This window comes from Erinaceus europaeus, chromosome 6, assembly GCF_950295315.1.
Source record: "Erinaceus europaeus chromosome 6, mEriEur2.1, whole genome shotgun sequence".
Lineage (NCBI taxonomy): Eukaryota > Metazoa > Chordata > Mammalia > Eulipotyphla > Erinaceidae > Erinaceus > Erinaceus europaeus.
Window position 1 is genome coordinate 54973673 of NC_080167.1, and position 22305 is coordinate 54995977.

Below are 22305 nucleotides of genomic sequence, written 5' to 3' on the forward strand. Positions count from 1 at the left end.
ATCATTATGCTTGAGATTCAACTTAAAACCAGTGCTTTATACACTGTGCGACTTCCCAGGTTGCAAACATGTGTTCTATAGGTAGAAAAAGAAAGAAAGAAAGAAAGAAAGAAAGAAAGAAAGAAAGAAAGAAAGAAAGAAAGAAAGGAAGGAAGGAAGGAAGAAAGGAAGGAAGGAAAAGAAAAGTTGCTTGCTTGTTTAATTTATGTATTCATCTTTGGGTTCACTATTGAGTGCTAAGCTAGGTATGATGCTAGGTGCATCATACCTAATTAGAGATCATTAGGATACAGTTCTTGCCTCAAGAACTTACATTAGTAAGAGAACACAACCGAACAAGGCTACAACAAGGGATGTGTACCAAAACATACTAAGCTCTGGGTCTTCCCACATGTCCATGATTATAATGACCCTGAAAAATCAAAAGAGCTTTTTCCTAGGTGTCTTCTGGTGCTTCTTTTACTCCTAAAGAGGTCATGGCAGCTTTTTTGATCATCGAAGATCTTGGTTAATTACAACTATGTCTCTTTGGAAAAGTTTTTATTTTATCATTATTATTTTTTTAATTCCAATATACAAAGGTACAGAGAATGATAAAATGAACACCCTTCATAATGACTTCAATCACTAGTATGTGATGGGCAATCTTGTTTCATCCAAACCTCTATTCAGTTTTCTCCCTGCTATCCCCTTCTTCATCCAGTTGAATCTGATTGTATGCATCCTGTAATATCCACAGCGGCTTAATGTGTGGCTAACAGAACTGTTCAATTTTTTTAAATATAAGCATAATGACACTATCCCATATGAAAAACTAACAATGGTTTCTTAAATTACATAACATAGCTACAAAGTTCTTCAACAGTCTCATGATTTTTTTAATGATTGAAGATTCATACATTGCAACTAACTGTAATGTCTTTTATGATTTTTAATCTATAGCTTTCCCTCCCTTTATCCTTCTCTTTCTCTGCCCCTCTCTTCACTGATGCTGGGTGTCTCATCCTGCTGACTTATCCTCAGTGTGGTTTGTTAATTGGATGCCCACATGTCATTTATTGTGTTCTCTGTTTCCTATAAATTAGCAGTTCTAGGGGCTTGACCTGATGGATTCAAGTCAAATCACAGTAGTATGCCCCACTCTGGTTTATGTATTTATTTATTTATATTATACCAGAGCACTGCTCAACTCAGGTTTAAGGTGGTGCTAGGGATTAAATCTGGCCTTGGGGGCTCAGTCATTGAGAGTCTTTTACATAACAATTGTGTGGTCTCAGGCTCTGAGGGGCACAGTACTCACAATTGGTAACTATTGCCCAGTGACTCAGGAGATTATGAAGCAGGTAGAATGCCAGACTTCAAGAACAAGACCTTGAGTTTGATCCACAGAACTACATGTGCTGGAGTGATATTCTGGTTCTCTCTCATAAACACACTTTTTTTTTAAAATTTTTACCAAAGCACTGCTCAGCTCTGGCCACACAAATACGTATTTTTTTAAACAATCATTTCATAGATTCATTATTTCAGTAACTATTGAAAAATGATATTCTAGTATTATCATTTCTCCAGTAGCTGAAGAGATAGCATAATGGTTATTCAAAAAGACTTTCATGCCTGAGACTCCAAGATCTCGGGTTCAATTATCTACACTACCATATGCCAAAACTGAACAGTACTTTGGTTAAAAATTAATAATCATAATTTTATAGCTCTTTTAAAGTAAACATTTGAAGGTTTGTAACAGAGAGGGTCTTTGATGTTCATACAGTCACATTTTTATATATAACCCATCAACGTGCCTACCCATCTTTTCCAAAAGTGAGACTTTATTTATCAGGCACTAAATGAGCTTCCACTTATTGCACATAGACAGGCCAATAGAGTGAAGCCAAAACGTTTATAAAAGAAAAAAATAAAGATTCTTAAAATCTGATTCATTGAAAATTTTAAAAAGACTTCATTAAAACTTTCTGCTCTTAGTGTTTTAAACAAGGAATCACAAACCTCAAATTCTGTATAACTATATAATTATGCTTGCTATTCAAAGCAAAATCAAGATAGAAATTCTATTCCCTTGAAAGTGAACTTCTGAACTACCCAGTGTTAAAAATAGTGGAATAGGGAGTCGGGCGGTAGCGCAGCGGGTTAAGCGCGAGTGGCATGAAGCACAAGGACCGGTGTAAAGATCCCGGTTCAAGCCCCCGGCTCCCCACCTGCAGGGGAGTCACTTCACAGGCGGTGAAGCAAGTCTGCGTGTCTATCTTTCTCTCCCCCTCTGTCTCCCCTCCTCTCTCCATTTCTCTCTGTCCTATCTAACAACAATGACATCAGTAACAACAACAACAACAATAACTACAACAACAATATAAAACAGCAAGGGCAACAAAAGGGAAAATAAATAAATACTAAAAAAAAAATTTTTAATAGTGGAATAGTGTCATTTCTGTTCCATTTCCCACCTTTGAAGAGGTAGAATAGAAGCTAACTGCACTGAAATTCTCGTATAGGGTACAAAGACAAGCACATACTCTGTATAAATCACTTTTAACAGATATTAAGAGACACAAAAATTAAAAACTTATCATCCTAGTCCTCAAAAGTTTAGAAGAGAGAAGATGGTAAAATGTCTACATATGCAAACATAGAGCTAAGGAGAAAAAAGTTTAAGTACTTTAGGAGGAAGCTGTAGACATATAAAATAAAAAATGTATTAACTAAGAAAAATGGAATATTATTCTCTACTTTTTATTAGTTTTGTGAATATAGATACATTACTGTAGGACCTACAGATGAATTTAATTTAGCAGAAAAATCATTTTAGATCACATGAAATTTGTTTTAATTATTAAATTCTTGAAATGATTTTATTAAAACCAGTTTTCTAACTGGTTAAGAGAAAGAAAAAGTTTCTGCTTTTGAAAGAATTTATGACAAATCAAGCCACAACTGGGAGAAAAAAAAAATTAAGAGGGGAGAGAAGATTTTTACAAATCATATATCAGCTAAAGAGCTTATTAGCTAGACTGCATAAATGGATTCTCAAATATAAATGAGAGAAAAATCAAATGACTTCACTTTAAAATTTTTTTTTAATTTTTTTAAATGAGTAAGAGATCTGAACCAAGAAAGATACATAACTGGTAAACACATAAGAAAGATGGTCAGCGGGAGTTGGGCTGTAGTGCAGCGGGTTAAGCGCAGGTGGCGCTAAGCTCAAGGACCGGAGTCAGGATCCCGGTTCGAGCCCCCGGCTCCCCACCTGCAGGCAGGTCCCTTCACAGGCGGTGAAGCAGGTCTGCAGGTGTCTGTCTTTCTCTCCCCCTCTCTGTCTTCCCCTCCTCTCTCCATTTCTCTCTGTCCTATCCAACAACAACGACTTCAATAATAACTACAACAATAAAACAACAAGGGCAACAAAAGGGAATAAATAAAATAAAATAAAATAAAAAGAAAGATGGTCAGTACCACTGGCCACGAGAAAAATTAAGTTATAATAACATATTATACCTTTTAGAAAGTAGAAAATTATGACAGTTAATCACATCTAGTGTTTGTGAGGATGTGCAGGAACAGGAACTTTTACCACCCATGTGAATGTAAAATGGTATAACCACTTTGGAAAAGGCTCGGCAGTTTCTTAAGCAATCAAGCATGTGACTAGCAGGAGAGTGAAGTCAACATACTGTGGATTATTTACCCCCAGAGAAATGAAAGCAGATGTCTTACAAAGAGTTGTACATGAATATTAGTTGAATAGTACCAAACCAGAAGGAACCTAAAATGTTAACTATGAGATGAACCTATTAAAAGATTAGATTATGGTAGGGAGTCCGGCGGTTGCTCAGTGGGTTAAGCACACGTGGCGCAAAGCGCAAGGACTGTCATAAGGATCCCGGTTCCAGCCCCTGGCTCCCCACCTGAAGGGGCGTCGCTTCACAAGCAGTGAAGCAGGTTTGCAGGTGTCTATCTTTCCCTCTCTGTCATCCCCCCCCCATTTCTCTCTGTCGTATCTAACAACAATAATAACTACAACAACAAAACAATAAGGGCAACAAAAGGGAATAAATATTAAAAAAAAAAAAAAAGATTCTGGTAGATCCACTGTGAAAACTTCTTCAACAGCTTCTTTTTCTATAAGAAATACATTATTCTGAAATTAACCACTAGCAATAGAAAGAGTTGTTTTGTTTCATTGTATCTTTTTTTTTTTTTCTTAATGTAGTCCAAGAAAACAGACATGTATGATATTACTGAATGGTCTCCTGGGCCCAACCTTTTTTCCTTTTTCTATTTGCAGAAAAAAAAAAAAAAAAAAAAGGGAAAGGAGAAGGGGGAAAAGACAAAGAGAGTGACAGAGAGAGGAGACACTACAGTACTGCTCCACCATCCATGAAACACCTCTGTTGTTCCCATGTGGTACTTGGTCATACCCGAGGTCTCATATATGGTAAGGCATGTACTCCACTAGATGAACTGTCTCTTGGCCCCAGAATGTTCATGTTTAAACACTGTGTCAGACACTCTGCCAGGCAGTTCATATTTATCATTTCTTTATTCTTTATATTAACCTAATAAAAGTTGAGTTGATCCAATTTTATTTTTTACTTACTTGGGGGAGACAGGACCTCATATATGCATGATTTCACCACTCTGAGTCACTTTGTTATTCAGATAAAGCAACAGAGAGAGAACACAACAGAGAGGAGACACTATAGCACCAATGTTTCCTCCAGTGCCAATATTTCACATGTATGTAGTGCTGGGGCTCAACCCTCAGTTGTGCACATGGCAATGCAGACGCCCTACTTGGTAAATTACCTCTCTAGCCATGATCTAAATTCACAGATGAGAAAACTCAGGGCCAGAGAGATTAAGTAACTTTTCTGAGATCACTCAGCTAAAAAAGAGTGAAATATAGGCTTTTAATCAACATCTTTCCACAGTGTGTGTAGACTAACCTCCAAACACTAGCTATGGCCCAGGCTACCTGTCTTGTTTCCTTTCTACAACTCAGGCGCTTTTTTGTTTTGTTTTTCTCCTGTCCTGACAGCATGTCCAGCAATGGTGCAACTCTGTACCAGAGCTCAAGCTATTTCCTTAGCCATGCCTGTTAATTCCTACTCATCCTTCAAAGTTCAGGTGAATTGCTATGACCTCCTTCACAGAGCTTACTCCGAATTTTCCTCCATGTCTGGCCTGCTATCTTTTGCTTTCTATATGGAGTAATTTACTGGGGCATGTAGGAATGAAACCCTAGAACAAAAAGGAGAATGCATGTCATTCCTCTCCAGATCAGATCACAGAACTAGAAAACTTCAAAGAGGCTGGCTTGATGAGAAGTCAAGGGAGAAGGAAGTGGATGTTACAGAAAGAGTAGACCACCTGAATAACCAAAGATGGAGAGCTGTAAAAAAAAAAAAAAAAAAAAGTGGTGCCAGGCAGTGGTTCACTCAATAAGCACACATCACATGTTACAGTGTGCAAGGACTATTTCAAGTCCCTGGTCCCCATCTGCAGGGTGGGAAGTTTCACCAACAGTGAAGCAATTCTGCAGGTCTCTCTCTCTCTCTCTCTTTTTTTTTTTTTTTTTGCCTCCATGGTTATTGCTGGGGCTCAGTGCCTGTACCATGAACCCACTGTTCCTGAAGGCCACTTTTCCCCCTTTTGTTGCCCTTGTTGTGGTTATTATTGTTATTGTTGATGTCGTTCGTTGTTGGATAGGACAGAGAGAAATGGAGAGAGGAGGGGAGACAGAGAGGGGGAGAGAAAGATAGACACCTGCACCGCCTGCTTCACCGCCTGTGAAGCGACTCCCCTGCATGTGGGGAGCCCGGGGCTCGAACCCGGGTCCTTACTCTGGTCCTTGTGCTAAGCGCCACATGGGCTTAGATCGCTGCGCTACTGCCCGACCCCTCTCTCTCCCTTTCTATATCCCCTCCTCTCTCAATATTTCTCTGTCTCTATCCAGAAATAAATAAAAAAATTTTAAAAATAATGTAAGAAAGTAAAAAGGCACAGTTCTTTGAGTGCAGTGTGATTTAGCACAGACTTCCAAGGCTTGATTGGCAGAGAGCTTAAATCCCTTTGAATAGAGTGGAGGCAATGGGCAGTGACAGAAGGCTCTAACTGGCATCATGTACTGTTTTCAAACTGAAGAGGAAAACTCGGCCCTCAAAACAGAGAGAGGACTACAAAATGAAGAAGACAGCAGACCACTTTATAAAATGGCAAGTGGTTCCAAAAGTTGTTCATTAACTGCATAAAATCATCAGAGGCAAGAGAATTCTTCCTGTCTCCACTCTGTCCAATGGCAGTACTTCTTCTAGTGTTTGCCCTTCTTCCGTAGCCAGTCAACAGCATCAGGTTGAGCCTGATGTAAAGTTTCGAGATCTCCTTTGAATCTGGAGAGGTGGCAGTCATTGACTATGTGGGTCATAGTCTGTCTGTAGCCGCAGGGGCAATTCGGGTCATCTCTGGCTCCCCAGCGATGGAACACAGCAGCGCTTGAGGAGGGCCCAATCATAACGTGCTAGGTCAAAGCCGGGTTGACGCTTGCAGGGGTCTGTGATGAGGTGTTTGTTCTTTACCTCAGCTGACTACCAACTCTGTTTCCAAGAGACTGGAACAGAGAAGTTCAGTGTAGGTGTAGGGGACCAGATTGGGTGACGAGACGTCAAGCATTGGACAGGGTGGGCGAAGATATCCTCGTATATTGGCAGGTCCGGTCGAGCGTAGATGTGGGAAATGAACTTAGATGGCAGTACTGCCCAGTGGGAATACAACTGTTCTCTAGCTGATTCAAGATTATACAATTTGGTACAGCAGAAAGCACTTCTCTGGAGTCAGTTTGTCTGAGCTGGAATCCAAGTCTCACACTTGCTGCTGAGTGATCATAAGCAAGTTACTCAATCTCTTGTGCCTCAGTTTCCTTTTATGTCAACTGTAATAGATCATGTGCCCCTCACAGAATTGCAGAGCGCTAAAATGAAACAGCACACGTAAAGGAACCAACACTGTCACATAATATATGACCAATAAATATTTTATTATTTTTTAAGGAACTGTATTTGCCATTTAGGCTTATACCCAAGCACACAAAATGCAGGGTTGTTTTTTTCAGTACAGAACAAACTAGGTACTCAATGACATAACGCCAAGACATTTGTTAAATCTCTGTTAATCACTTTTTTCTTTTCTTATAGAAAGTGAGAGAGATGGAAAAGGAGAAGCAGAGAGACACAGAGTGTAGGAGAGACACCTGCAGGGCTGTTCCACCACTCTTTAAGTGCCCCACTTCCCTGCACGTGGAGACTCGAGGCTTGAACCCAGATCCTCATGTGTGGTTAACTGTGTGCTTTACCAAGAGTCACCACCCGGCTCCTCAACTGCGATTTTTCTATATGCCCTGGAGAAAGTATGAAACATTAAAGTCTTTCCCTGCAGTCACATAACTTAACTTAGCAGCTCTTTGCCAATAAAAAGAAAGTAGACAGCAGCCAAAAAAAAAAAAAAATCCACTCGTGGAAGAACTTTTTCCCAGGGGGCTTTGACAGGCACACGACACATAAGTCACTTTGACAGCTCTTTGAAGAGCGATAGTTATTGTGTAACCTTAACTTGGAAGTCACACTTCCAGCCAGAAAAGTAAGTAAGTGCCCAGTATCAGAGTGAAGCCTGGAGTCAGACACTTGGACATAAGGGTCAAGTTCTGGGGAGTTTACAAAATAAAAGAAAAGCCAAGTAAGCAAGTCTCTGGAGTACCACTGCTTAAAAACCGAGAATCGTTTCCCATTTGGAAAACCGTCCTAGGACCTGCGGTGCAAGGAAATGCACTGCAGGGGCGGGCGGCCCGGGGAAGCGGGTGGCGGGGCGGCGGGACATCAGAGTTTCTTCAACAGCAGCCGCGGCTCCCAGCGCGCAGCCGCCTCCCCCGCCGGCCGGCCCCGCATTCCTGCCCGGGTCTATACTTAACCTCCGGCCCGCGCCCCGGCCGCCGCGCCACGCCGTGCACCGTATTAGGCAATGCCGCGCTCGCAGGCCCGGCTCCCCCGCCCCCCTCCATTCAAGCGTCGTGGCGGCTGCGCCCCTCCCCCACGGCCGCCCCCGACCACCCCGCGCGCCCCGACGGGCCCCCGAAGGCGGAATGCCGGGGGCCCAGGGGGTGGAGGAACCGGGAATCGGAGTCGGGGAGTGCTTGGCTCGCAGTGCGGGGAAGCCCCCGCGGGTGGAAAGCGAGGGCCCTTCTGGACGCACGTACCCCGCGGTCATGGCGATGTTGTAGAAGGTGAGCCAGGAGGTGGCCGCCCAGCCGAGGCGCCTCCGCCTGCCGGGGGCCTCCCTCTCCTCGCCGAGCTCCGGGGCGCCGCCGTTGGAGCCGTCCTCGTCGCTGGACGCCATGGTGGCCGAGCAGCCGGGAGTGCTGGCCGCCAGGGGAAGGGGATTGGGAGGGGGCCCGGCCGAGCGCGCAGCCCCAACGCCGCCGCCCGCCTCCGCCGCCTCCGTCAGGCGCCCCATGTGCCGCGCGCTGGGGGCTCGGCACCGCTGCGCCGCCACCCCGGGCCGCCCCGCCCCTGGGCTTCGGGAGCGCGCGCGCGCGGCGGGGGGAGGTGGGGGGGTGAAACGACCCGCGCGCCAGGCTCGTGCGCTCAGTCGGGGCGCACGGATCACACCTGACTGAGGCTGAGCCCCGCCGGGCGCAGCCTTTTAGAAGGTCGCCTCGATGCGGACCACTAGCAAGTGCTATCGTTCAACTCCAAACTGCTTCCTAAGAGCGTCTGGGCAGCAGCGCGCACCTCACCCCGTTTCTATATTTCTGGGCAGTAGGACTTGATGGGGGCTTGGGGTACGATAGGATCATCCCGCTGGTGTGGATTTTCCTGAAGCCGGCGTTCTAAAGGCACTGGCTCCGATGCAGGGCAAAATGTCGATAGTGGAGGGCAGCGGGAGGAAAGAGAGCAGAGCAGGAAATGTGAGACAGAAGCACCCCATCAGAACCCTAAGTCCCAGGGTTTACTATTTTCTAGCTTTCCTTCCCTCCACTCTAACTTCAGCGCTCGCGCACACTTTTGTCCCTAAGTCCTTTCCTCTCTAACCTCGAAGCACAGAAATTGAAGAGGCAATCTCTGGAGTCAGATGACTGAAATTCAAACCCAGATTTCTGGCACCACCTGTCTGATATGCTGTGTGAACCTGGACAGCTCAACCCTTTTTATGTCGCAGTTTCCTAGGTGAGGAAAATGATTTAAAAGCCTAACTCAGGAGCCAGGTGGTGGTGGTGTACCTGGTTGAGCGCACATATTACCATGCACAACAAGGACCAGGGTTCAAGCCACTGGTCCCACCTGCAGGCAGGGAAGCCTCAACGAGTGGTTAAGTAGTGTTGCAAGTGCCTATGTTCTCCCTATCTCCCCCTTTCTTTTCAAGTTCTCACGATCAAAAAAAAAAAAAAACTAAACAAACAAACAAAAAAACAAAAAAAAAAACCTAGCTCTGGGGACAGCTGAAATAGTTAAGGGAAATTTCCCGTGTCAAACATTTACAGGTTTGAAACAGTTTGAGTTCCAACCACCTCAGCGTGTTAACAACCCCTTTCTGGCAAGTAGGAAATCCCCCTTGATCCAGCGGAAGTAATAACTACATAGGCAATGCAAGAGATTTTACTGGTAAGGCAACCTGATACCGCCTGCCCTGGGCATGAAGCGACCACCCAGCGACAACAGCTGGCTAGAAAGAAGGACTCAAGCTAAAAGGGTCAGGACTCTGTTTTTTGGCACTTTACCAGGGCAGTTCAGCCGCACCTGCCTGGATTTTTTTTTCTAGAGCACTGCTCCTGAGGTTTTGAGGATTGAACCTGAGACTTTAGAGCCTCAAGCATGAAAGTCTTCTTGCATAACCAATTTAGATAATTTTCAGGAAGACATTCCCAATAAGGGAGGGGAAGGTAGGAAGGGAAGTCTGAAGACACCTAGGAAGACATTGTTACATTGTTCTTGTTACCTGTAATCAGTTCCAACGCTTGACGTCTCGTCATCCAATCTGGTCCCCTACACCTACATTGAACTTCTCTGTTCCAGACTCTTGGAAACAGAGTTGGCAGTCAGCTGAGGTAAAGAACAAACACCTCATCACAGACCCCTGCAAGCGTCAACCCGGCTTTGACCTAGCACGTTATGATTGGGCCCTCCTCAATCGCTACCGAACAGGCCATGGCCGGTGCGCCGCTGTGTTCCATCACTGGGGAGCCAGAGACGACCAGAACTGCCCCTGCGGCTACAGACAATGACCCACATAGTCAACGACTGCCACCTCTCCAGATTCAAAGGAGGTCTCGAAACTTTACATCAGGCTCAACCTGATGCTGTTGACTGGCTACGGAAGAAGGGCAAATGCTAGAAGAAAAAGAAGTTCCAGAATTTTTTTCTTAATCCCTTAGGATTTCCTAATTAGATGTCATTTGTGGTTTGTTTTACTTGCTGGGGCTTGGCATGGGCAATATGAATCCACAGCTCCTGATGGCTTTTTTTTTTTTTTTTTTTAATTTGATAGGACAGAAAGAAACTGAGAGGGCAGGGGAAGTAAAGGGAGAAAGACACCAGCAGACTGGCTTCTTCACTTGTGAAACTTACCCCCCATAGGTGGGGAGCTGAGACTCAAAACACCCCCTTTGTGTTTTATACTATATGCCCTTAACCGGGTATTTCACTGCCTGGCCCCCTGAACCCTCATTCTCAAGGAAGTTGAATTGAATAGGAAGTAAAACTAATTACAAATGACATCTAATTAGGAAATCCTAAGGGATTGAAAAAATTCTGGAACTGATTACAGGTAACAAGAACAATATAACAACAATAATAAATAATATTCTACATACAAGAAAAGAACAAATGAAAAATAAAACTATAAAATTCATCGACATCCAAAAACTTGAAATATGTGCAGATAACTTTAACAAGACCTGTACAAGACTTGTACAGTAAAAACTGCATATCACAACCAAGAGAGATAGACAGTTATTCACCATTTACTAACTGAAGAGTTTGCTCTGAAAGGTAAAATAGTTCACTGGGTAGGAAGAGTGCTTTCCCATGTAGTGTTGGTACCCAATTCCACATGAGGGGACTGAGCATCTCTTTCTCTCTTTTAAAGAATGAAAAATACTTGTTAAATTTGACAAGGTAAATGCATAGGAAAAACAAAGTTTTTGTGAATGCAAACCTGCTTTTGAGATAGGATATAAAAGTTCTGATGGCTGGGGAGATAGCATAATGATTATGCAAAAGACTCTCATGCCTGAGGCTCCAAGGTCCCAAGCACAATTCCCAACAACACCAGAAGTAGGAGCTGAGCACTGCTGTGGTCTTTCTGTAGCTCCCTCTCATTAAAATAAACTAAAATGTGACAGTAGATGTAAATGTAGACATAAGGAGTCTCTGTGAGTCGACATAAGGCTCAAATGTACATAGCAAAACAGAATAGAATCCAGACCCACATGTCCACATGTGCGCAGGCAAGTGATTTTCAGCAGTTTCCAAGGTAGACTTTCCCAACAAATTATGCTTCATCAACTGGATATATATGAGAGAGAGAGAGATTGAAATTAGCCTTTATCATTTACCATTTGGGGAGTGAAAGGGGGCCAAAGAATACAGTCCAAGTGCAGGAGTATGGATATGAAACAAACCTAAACCATAAAGCTAAAACTATAATATTTATAGATGAAAACAGAGGAATCATTGTGGCTTCGGGGAAAGCAAAGGTGTATTAGATAACAACAACACAGAAAAGCATTTTCCATAAGAGAAGATACTTTATTTCATCGCTAAGCCTGATGGCAAGAAGAGGAAGGAGGAAAAGGAGGAGAAATATTTCTTAAATAGAACTTAATTAAATTATAAAACAACTATTACCTCAATGAAGCCATTAAAAAGGGGGGCGGTGGTGCAGCTGGTTAAGTGCACATGGTACTAAGTGCAAGGTCCCGCGGAAGGATCCCGGTTTGAGCTCCCAGCACCCCACCTGCAGGGGGTTCGCTTCACAGGTGGTGAAGCAGATCTGCAGGTGTCTTATCTTTCTCTCCCATCTCTATCTTCCTCTTTCTCTCTGTCCTACTCAACAACAATTACAACAATAACAACAATAACTACAACAATGATAAACAACAAGGGTAACAAAAGGGAAAAAATAAAAAATAAAGTTTCTTTAAAAAAAAAAGGGAAGTACTCACATTATATGTATGTGGCAAAGAACTCGTTTCCAGAAATATAATCAATAATAAAATAACCTGAATTTTTTTAATGAGCAAAATCAAAGGATATAGACTAGTGAAATAAATATATGGAAAGATGCTCAATATTATTAGCCATGAGGAAATTGCAAATCAAACCCACAATGAACTATCACAACATTTACTGTTTTTAAATGTTGACAAGAAGCGAGACAATTAATTGACAATCTTTTTTTTTAATTTATAAAAAGGAAACAATGACAAAACCATAGGATAAAAGGGGTCGAATTCTATGCAACTACCACCACCAGATCTCCGTAACCCATCCCCTCCCCTGATAGCTTTCCTATTGTTTAACCCTCTAGGAGTATGGATTTAGGATCATTATGGGGTACAGAAGGTAGAAAGTCTGTAATTGCTTCCCCACTGAACATGTGCGTTGGCTGGTCAAGCCATACTCCCAGCCTGTAATTGACAGTATTATACATAGCTAAAATGAATACCACTTTGGAAATAAATAGTTTGATGATTTCTTTCTTCTGTAATAGGAGACCTCACCCAGGACCTTATAAATTCATGCACTCTACCACTGAGCTACTTCTGTGGCCACTAGACTAATTCTTTTTTTTTTTTTTTTTTTACCTCCAGGGTTTTCTCTGGGGCTAGTGCCTGCAGTACAAATCCATTGCTCCTGGAGGCCATCTTTTCTCCATTGTTGTTGTTGCTATTATTGTTGTTGGTGTAGCTGCTGTTGTAGTTGTTGGATAGGACAGAGAGAAATTGAGAGAGGAAGGGAAGACAGAGAGAGGGAGATAAAGATAGACACCTGCAGAACTGCTTCACAGTTTGTGAAGAGACTCCCCTGCAGATGGGGAACAGGGGGTTAGAACCAGGATCTTTGTGCAAGTCCTTGCGCTTCCAACTATATGCACTTAACACCCAGCCCCCTAGACTTTTTTTTTTTCCTCCAGGGTTATTGCTGGGGCTTGATGCCTGCACTAGGAGTCCACTGCTCCTGGAGGCCATTTTTCCCATTTTGTTGCCCTTGTTGTTACCCTTGTTGTTGTCATTATTATTGTTGTCATGGCTGTTGTTGTTGGATAGGACTGAGAAATTGAGAGAGGTGTGTAGACAGACACCTGCAGACCTGCTTCACCATTTGTGAAGCAAACCCCCTACTGGTGGGAAGCTGCGGGGCTCAAATGAAATCCTTTCTTTTTCTAGCGTTTGCCCTTATTCCGTAGCCAGTCAACAGCTTCAAAGTTTCGAGACCTCCTTTGAATCTGGAGAGGTGGCAGTCTTATGCTGGCCCTTGAGCTTCGCACCATGTGCGCTTAAATCACTATGCTACCGCCTGACCCCCCTGCCCAGACTAATTCTTATCAAGATCAAAATAATTTCATTCCTAGGTATTTAACCATGAAGACTAAAAGGTCTACACAAAGACATGGGTACAGATATGCTCTGCACCCCCAAACTGAAAACAACCTTTGCGTCTTGTCAACATGTGAACTGATAGATGGCAGTAGATTCATCCAATGGGATATTATTCAACAATGAAAAGAAATAATTACCAGCCATGCAGCATAAATAAATCTTAAACTTTATCCTGATCAAAAGAAAACAGAGAAAAAAGATGACATTGTGGAGGCCGAGCGGTAGCTCAGCGCGCTAAGCGCACATGGCGCAAAGCTCACGGACCCACGTAAGGATCCTGGTTTGAGCCCTGGGCTCCCCAACTGCAAGGGGGGGGATCACAGGCGGTGAAGCAGGTCTGTAGGTGTCTATCTTTCTCTCCTCCTCTCTGTATTCCCCTCCTCTCTCCATTTCTCTGTGTCCTATCTAGCAACAAACGACAGCAGTAACAACGAGGATAAACAAAGGCAACAGAGGGGAAAAGATAGCCTCCAGGAGCAGTAAATTCGTAGTGCAGGCACCAGCAATAACCCTGGAGACAAAAAAAAAAAAGATATGAGATTGTTTATGATGACATTTACATGAAGCTCTAGGGAAAAAAAAATATAACTTATAGTGACAAAGCCCAGAAAAGTTATCACCTGAGGCTGGTGATTTCTGTGGAGAGAATGCACTGAGAATAGGCACAGAAATTCTGTGCCTGGGTAATGTACATGTGTCACTTGTTTGTGATGTTACTGAGGTGTTTGCATTTGTCACACCTCATTATACTAAATACAAAGCAGATGCATTTCTTTGTGTATAAATAATTGCTTAGACTTGGTTTTAAAGTATTTAAAAATACAAAATTTGTATCATTGGTATTTTAGCATATACCCAAATACTTGGTGGGAATTGGTTAGTATATTGTGGTTCATAGTTTCTTTTCCAATTATTCCTTTTAATACTCTGGAAATGGCATGAGACATAGCTCATTTTCACAATGGCTACTTATTTTTACAAAGTTAAATATTACATTTTGAAAAAAATTAAATATTCTAAGAATATTTAACATACCATCAACATCGTAAAGCAATCACTTCAAATTCTTTGCCTGTATAGTGTGATGTTTTGTTATGTGTTAGACTTTTTTTTTTTTAGTGATTTAATAATGATCAACAAGATTATGGGATAGGAGGGGTATAGTTCCACCCAATTCCCTCCACCAGAGTTCCACATCCCATCCCCTCTATTACCTATTCTTTATCCTTCTGGGAGTATGGACCAAAGATATTTAAAAAAAAAAACAACATTTTATTTATTAATGAGAAAGATAGGAGGAAAGAACCAGATGTTCATGGTTGAGAGTCCAATGCTTTATCCACTTCACCACTTCCCAGACCACACAGACCAAAGATATTTATGGGGTGCAAAAAGTAGGAGGTCTGGCTTCTGTAATTGTTTCTCTGCTGGACATGGATGTTGACATGTCAATTCATACTCCCAGGCTGTTTATATCTTTCCCTAGTATGGCAGGGCTCTGGGGAGATGGGGTTCCAGGACTCATTGGTGAGGTCATCTGCCCAGGGAAGTCAGATTGGCGTCATGGTAGCATCTGCAGCTTGGTGGCTGAAAAGCATTAAGATATAAAGCAGAACAAATTGTTAATAATCAGGAGATGTGAAGTATTCATGTTTGAAGAAGCTAGGATGTCTTTTTTGTTTTTTTTTTTTAGGTATATTCCAAGGAGCCCATGACTTTTTTTTTTTTTTTTTTTTTGCTTCCAGGATTATTGCTGAGGCTTGGTGCCTGCACTATGAATCCAATGCTCCTGGAGGCTATTTTTTCCCTTTTGTTGCCCTTGTTCTTTATCATTGTTGTTGTTGTTATTATTGTTGTTGTTCTTATTGCTGTCATTGTTGTTGGATAGGACATCGAGAAATCGAGAGAGAAGGGGAAGACAGAAAGGTGGAGAGAAAGTTAAACACTTGTAGACCTGCTTCACCACCTGTTTATCCATACTTAGCAGAGGAGCCTGTGCAAACCTCTGAATCCCTGCCAGTCTGAACTCACATTCCATGGTCACAGCTAGGAACATTCTAGACTGCACTTGTTTCAGGGCCAGTCTTCCTCGAGTGGTAGAGTATGTTGACCTAGCCTCCCTTTGGAGAGCGGGGCAGTCCCTACCATTGTTGTTCTACATTGAAGGAAATGTCCTGTAGAAGCTCACAAGAGGGTTTATGATGTTGTTCCTGATGGAGATGACCAGTGATAGGGGAGAGAAAGATCTGTTAGAGGTTTAGGCCATATATATCCCAGAATTCCCTGACCAGGCCCCCCAGATGATGGGGTGGCCTGGTAGTAACCAAAAGGGCTATCAGTAAAAAATGCCTATCTCTTATCCTTATCCAGCATGTGTAGTCTTAACTTAATCTGACAGGGATGGATTAACAGGGTGATTGAGGGAAGTGTAAAATAGGAAGTAGGTAAAGATGATATCTAGGTCTAAGTAGAAACTAATTGACTAAGTACTTTATGGTATCTTTCTGAGGTCTTTCTACCTGCTTGCTGCACTTATTGGGTCACTGAAGATTATTACACACATTTGCTTGTTTCTTTTTTTCTCTCTTTCTTTCTTGCTATATTTATTAGATAAGACAGATAGAAATTGAGAGGGAAATGGGGACAGAAAGAGAGTTGCCTGCAGACCTGCTTCACCATTCATGAACTGCCTCCTTTGAACTTGGGTCCTTGTATATGATACTATATATGCCTGCCACCTTCCCCTCCCCCTTTTTTCTTCTTTTTTTTTGCAGAGTTGGAGTCAGTTTTCCATTCACATAGATAGAGAGATACACTCCAGCACTAGAGCTGTCCCTGGTGCCGTATCATCGTCCATCAAGTGCTCGAAATTAAACCTGGGCCTCAAACATGGCAAGGCAGAGGTGCCCTACCCAGTGAGCCTTCTCTCTGGCCATCAAATTTCAATTCTGTTCATCTTTCTCAAACCATGATTTTCCTTTTTTGCTTGTATAATCTCATTCACTCTTCAAGGTTGCACTCAATACTAATTCATTACTTTTACTTTTCAAGGGCGAGAGCACACTTCTGATGTTCTCTGTTTTTTGCCTTTTTCATTTTTTTGTAAGGTTTTAGGGATCTTATTCAGCCAAAGCATGTGTCCACCTCTAAGACCCATCTTCTGCACCCCCCATCAGTCCAATAGTTTGAATTGATAATGTGTCCTTCATTTTAGCAATTAATTTTTATAATGCCTTCTGCTTTCATTTAAATCACACTTACCTAATGGGTCATGAACTAATTTTTAAAACACCTCAAAGGCCAATTAATGTTTTATAATTCTACTAGTGGTATTGACATGTAATTTGCATCCACCACAGTGCTTGTGTGTAAAGTCTACAATTTGATAGACTTTCACATACGGAACCTCTGTGAAATCCTCACCACAATCATGATAGTGATCATACCTATCACCCTCCAAGTCTCCCTGTGCTCCTTTAACCCTTCCCCCCAGTGCTGTCACAATTCCTTCCACCATCCTGCTTTGCTCTTTGGCTGCCTCCAAACTACAAGTCACCTTTTCTTTTTTTTTTTTTCCTCCAGGGTTATTGCTAGGCGGGGTGCCTGCACAATAAATCCACCACTCCTGGAGGCCATTTCCCCCCCTTGTTGCCCTTGTTGCTGCAGCCTCGTCGTGGTTATTATCATTGCCATTGTTGATGCCATCCGTTGCTGGAACAGGACAGAGAGAAATGGAGAGAGGAGGGGAAGATAGAGAGGGGGAGAGAAAGATAGACACCTGCAGACCTGCTTCACTGCCTGTGAAGCGACTCCCCTGCAGGTGGGGAGCGGGGGGCTCGAACCGGGATCCTTCGCCGGTCCTTGTGCCCTGCGCCACATGCGCTTAACCCACTGCGCCACCACCCGACCCCCTACAAGTCACCTTTTCATCCTGCACATGTTCCTGCATTTTCAACCATTTTTAATGATGAAATAATTATGGATACTTTCTGTCTGACTTATTTCACTCAAGATAATTATTCTAAGCAGGCCAGCTTTATAGGCACCCAGTCTGTGCAGGCCTGCAGAAGCCTGCTTTGATGTCACTGTTTTGAAGTTCCCAGTAATTTATGAAATTGGAATGCAGATGCTTATTTTGCAGTGTCCCAAAATTAGTTAACTGGTCGTGAACTAGATATTCAACCACATTGTGATGTGTTTCAGTAATGTATTGCCTTTTAATAAATCATATTCCCTTGTATGGCTGCTAGTTAACAAGCATTATAGACTCCATCTTGTGTTCTCTGTGTGACATATATATATATATATATATATATATATATATATATATATATATATATATCTTTTTTAAATATTAGAGAGGAAGAGAGAGAAGGAAAGAGAAAAAAGGGGGGACTGGGATGTTGTGCAGCAGGTTAAGCGCACATGGCGCAAAGTGCACAGACTGGCGTAAGGACCCCCAGATCGGGCCCTGGCTCCCCACCTACAGGGAGGTCACCTAATCAAGCAGTGAGGCAGGTCTGCAGGTGTCTGTCTTTCTCTCTTCTCTGTCTTCCCCTCCTCTCTCTATTTCTGTCTGTCCTATCCAACAACAATGACGTTAATAACAACAACAACAATAATAATGATAAACAACAAGGGCAACAAAAGGGAAAAAATGTCCTACAGGAGTAGTGGATTTGTAGTGCAGACACTGAACCCCAGCAATAACCCTGGAGACAAAAAAAAAGAGTAAGAGAGAGAGAGAAAGTAGGGAAGAGACAGAGACAGACAGACACACACACACACACACACACACACACACACACACACGCTAGAGAAAGAGGAAACCAGAGCTTCACTCTGGTTGTATACAATACTAGGGATTGAATCTAGGACCTCATGCTTGCAATTCAAGAACTCTATCCTCTCCCTGCACACCTCCCTGATTGCTATAGATCAGTATATTCCTTATCCTTTCATTCTTCTTTTCCTTTTGTCACCTGATACTAAGGATTATTAAACTCGAATCTGTTAGAGACTGGTAGGGCAAGGAACCCCCAGAAGCCATGAGGAGTTACTACAAAAAATAATAATAAATTATTAGAGTGCTGACCAGCTAACTGAAATGCAGATGTGTGTGGGCAGTGACCCTCTCCAAGAAACACTGTGATTTGGAATATTGTAACCCAGAACAAATGGTAAATGGTAATGGTAAAATTCAACTATGAGATGTTGCCCAAACTGTCATTGAAAACACCCTTTCCTCCTCCTCTCCCCCAGAGTCCTTTACTTTGGTGCTGTACAACAAACCAAGTCCAAGTTTTGCTTTGTGTTTTCCTTTCTGTTCTTATTCCTCAACTTCTGTCTGTGAGTGGGATCATCCCATATTCATCCTTCTGTTTGTGGCTTAACTCACTTAGCATGATATCTTCAAGCTCCATCCAAGATGAGGTGAAGAATGTGAATTCACTATTTTTAATAGCTAAGTAGTATTCAATTTTGTATATATATTCAATTTGTATATATATTCAATTTTGTATATATATTTGTAATATATATATATATATATATATCACAACTTTCTCAGCCACTCATCAGTTGTTGGATATCTAGTTTGCTTCTAGGTTTTGGCTATTACAAATTGTGCTCCTTTGAAAATAGGCATACACACATTTTATTTCTTTATTATTGGATAGAGACAGAGAGAAATTGAGAGGCGAGGGGGAGATATAGAGGGAGTGAGACAGAGAGACACCTGTAGCTCTGCTTCACCACTCATGAAGCTTTCCTTCATAGGTGGTGACCAGGGGCTTGAACCCAGGTCCTTGGCACTGTAATGTGTGCGCTTAGCCAGGTGCGCCACCACCTGGCCCAGGTATTTCTATGTATGCAAATAGTGACAGTGTTCACAAGTTAAGCACCCAGACCTATTTTCCCACCACAGGTGAATTTCTCTGCAGCTTCACTCCCAGGTTGGTGCCAGCTATCACTAAGTACCACTGGCCACACATGTTTACACCCACCTGTTGCTTAGTAAATTTCTGAAGAAATCCCAATTGCATTTTGTTGAGTTTGCAGGTGATTTTTAATTGCTTCTCTAGTTTACCAGGTGAGCAATCCGAAATGGTTCTTATTCCGTAATCAAGCCTCTGGAAGTCCCTGACTTTTATAATAAAGTTTGAACCAAGCTGAGCTTGACAGTATCCCCGTGATTCTTCCTCCAGTCTCTCATCAGAATTTGGGAACCAGTGAGAACAGTGGTTACAAAACCTGTCAGGTGGACATCAGGGGAAAAGGTACTGCTCACTTAATGCTATTATTTCAACTCAAAGTTTTACAAGATTAACTCTGTTTTTCTCACACCAACCCTATCTATTTGTTTTCACACCAACTCTTGTTTCTGAGTAACTAACCTTATGTGTGAGCAACTTGAATCTTTGATTTGGTAACACAGATATTCAACAATTCATGTTTAAACATTTTTCATAAATATGATAATTTGTTAACAAATATTTGTATACTTTGAATCTTTATAAAATATTTTCTAATGAGAGAACTAATGAGAGAGAAAAGGGGGGAGAGAGAGAGAGAGAACAACAGAGCATCATTTGGCATGTATTAATGCTGGGTACCAAATTCCAAACCCCATGCTTGAGGGTCTAATGCTTTTCCATTCTGCCACCTCCAAGGTCATACTTTTATTTATTTATTTTTATTTTTAAATTTTATTTATTTTCTCTTTTGTTGCCCTTGTTTTTTATTGTTGATGTACTTATTACAGTTATTGTTGTTACTGATGTTGTCGTTGTTAGATAGGACAGAGAGAAATGGAGAGAGGAGGGGAAGACAGAGAGGGGGAGAGAAAGATAGACACCTGCAGACCTGCTTCACAGCTTGTGAAGTGACTCCCCTGCAGGTGGGGAGCTGGCGGCTGGAACCTGGATCCTTATGCTGGTCCTTGTGCTTTGCCCCACCTGTGCTTAACCTGCTGCGCTACGGGCCCCACTCCCTGAAACTTTTTTTTTTACATTATAGCTATCAGAGGATATTGTTCTACACCTCTACATGCAAATCGTTGCACCCCCACCTTTTATTAGCTGAGGTTTCCTCATACATTCTTATAATCCCCCCATGAATCCACCTAGGCTTTTAGTTACTTTTGTTGAAAGCATTTAGGAAGAAATTACATTCATTTAAAAGAAAAAGAGCTATTCAGATCAGCCATTTCTTTTTTTTAAATTTATTTATTTTCCCTTTTGTTGCCCTTGTTGTTTTATTGTTGTAGTTATTGTTGTTCTTGATGTTCTCATTATTGGATAGGACAGAGAGAAATGCAGAGAGGAGGGGAAGACAGAGAGGGGGAGAAAAAGATAGACACCTGCAGACCTGCTTCACTGCTTGTGAAGCGATTCCTCTGCAGGTGGGGAGCCAGGGGCTCAAACCCAATCTTACGCCTGTCCTTGGGCTTTGCGCCACGTGCGTTTCTAATTTCTTTTTCTATTTCTAGTCTTCCATTTCCCTTCAGATCATATAAATCATCTTCTTGTTTGTTCTTTAACCAGTGGGTTGTTTTGAAATATGTTTTTGTTTGTTTGTTTTTTTATTTTTGCCTCCAGGCTTATTGCTGGGGCTCGGTGTCTGCACCACGAACCCACTGCGCTTAGAGGCTCCTGTTTCCCTTTTGTTGCCCTTGTTGCTTTATCTTTGTTGCAGTTATTCTCCCCCCGGCCTTATATTTTATTTTTTATTGTGATTAACATTAGGCTACAAGACTATAAGATTACAGAATGTAGTTATATAACACACTACCAAAGTTCCATACCTCTACCATCTGATCTCCCAAAGACAACCACCATATTTCTCACAAGTCTTAGAAACAATTTGCTTGCTTGCTTCTTTTTTTTTTTCTTTCAAATTTATGTGAATTGGGTCTCTAGATTCCACATATGAATGTGACCATCTGGTAGTTGTTTTTCATCTCTTTACTTATTTTGATGAGCAAAATCACCTCTACTTCTATCCATTTTGTCCCAAAGGTCACAATATCAGCTTTTTATTGCACAGTAATGTTCCATAGAATATTTATTACATAACTTCTTTAGTCATCTGTTGATGGGCATTTAGCCTACTTCCACTCTTTGGCTATTGTTACAATGCAGCTATGAACATAGGGGTGTATATGTCCCTGTAATTAGTGTTTCAATGTCCTTTGGATAAATGCCTAAGAATATTATCACTAGATCATAAGGAAATTCCATTTCAATTTGTTTAAAAACTTTCCATGCAGTCTTCCAAAGGCGCTGCACCAGTTTGCATTCCCACCAGAAGTAAAGAAGAGTTCCTTTTTTCACACAACCTGTCATTTCCTGGTTTGTTGATGGAAGCCATTCTTCCTATGTAATTAATTAGATTAATTAAATTACATTGTAGTAAAAAGTACACTTGTATGGCTCTAGCCATTAAACTTTTATTTTCATTTTTAAAGATTTATTTATGACAGAGAAGTAGAGACAGAGACATAGCTTCACTCCTGCATATGCAATGCCAAGGATCAAATTTGGGACCTCATGCTTGCAACTCCAATATTTTATTTTATGCACTACCAACACCACAATTGCAACACTGAAAAATTAGCATTACTTTTTATTATTGCCTTTATG

The 22305-nt window shown here is 41.9% G+C and overlaps 1 protein-coding gene across 1 annotated transcript in view; it reads right to left on the reverse strand.

Moving 5' to 3' along the window:
- HACD1 (3-hydroxyacyl-CoA dehydratase 1) overlaps positions 1-8600 on the reverse strand; it is a 28536-nt gene extending 19936 nt beyond the window's left edge. The window contains exon 1 of the mRNA XM_007526237.2: positions 8261-8600. Coding sequence (XP_007526299.1) covers positions 8261-8517 — 257 coding nt within the window. The 5' untranslated portion in view covers positions 8518-8600. The remainder of the gene's footprint in view (positions 1-8260) is intronic.
- Positions 8601-22305: the final 13705 nt, after the last annotated feature.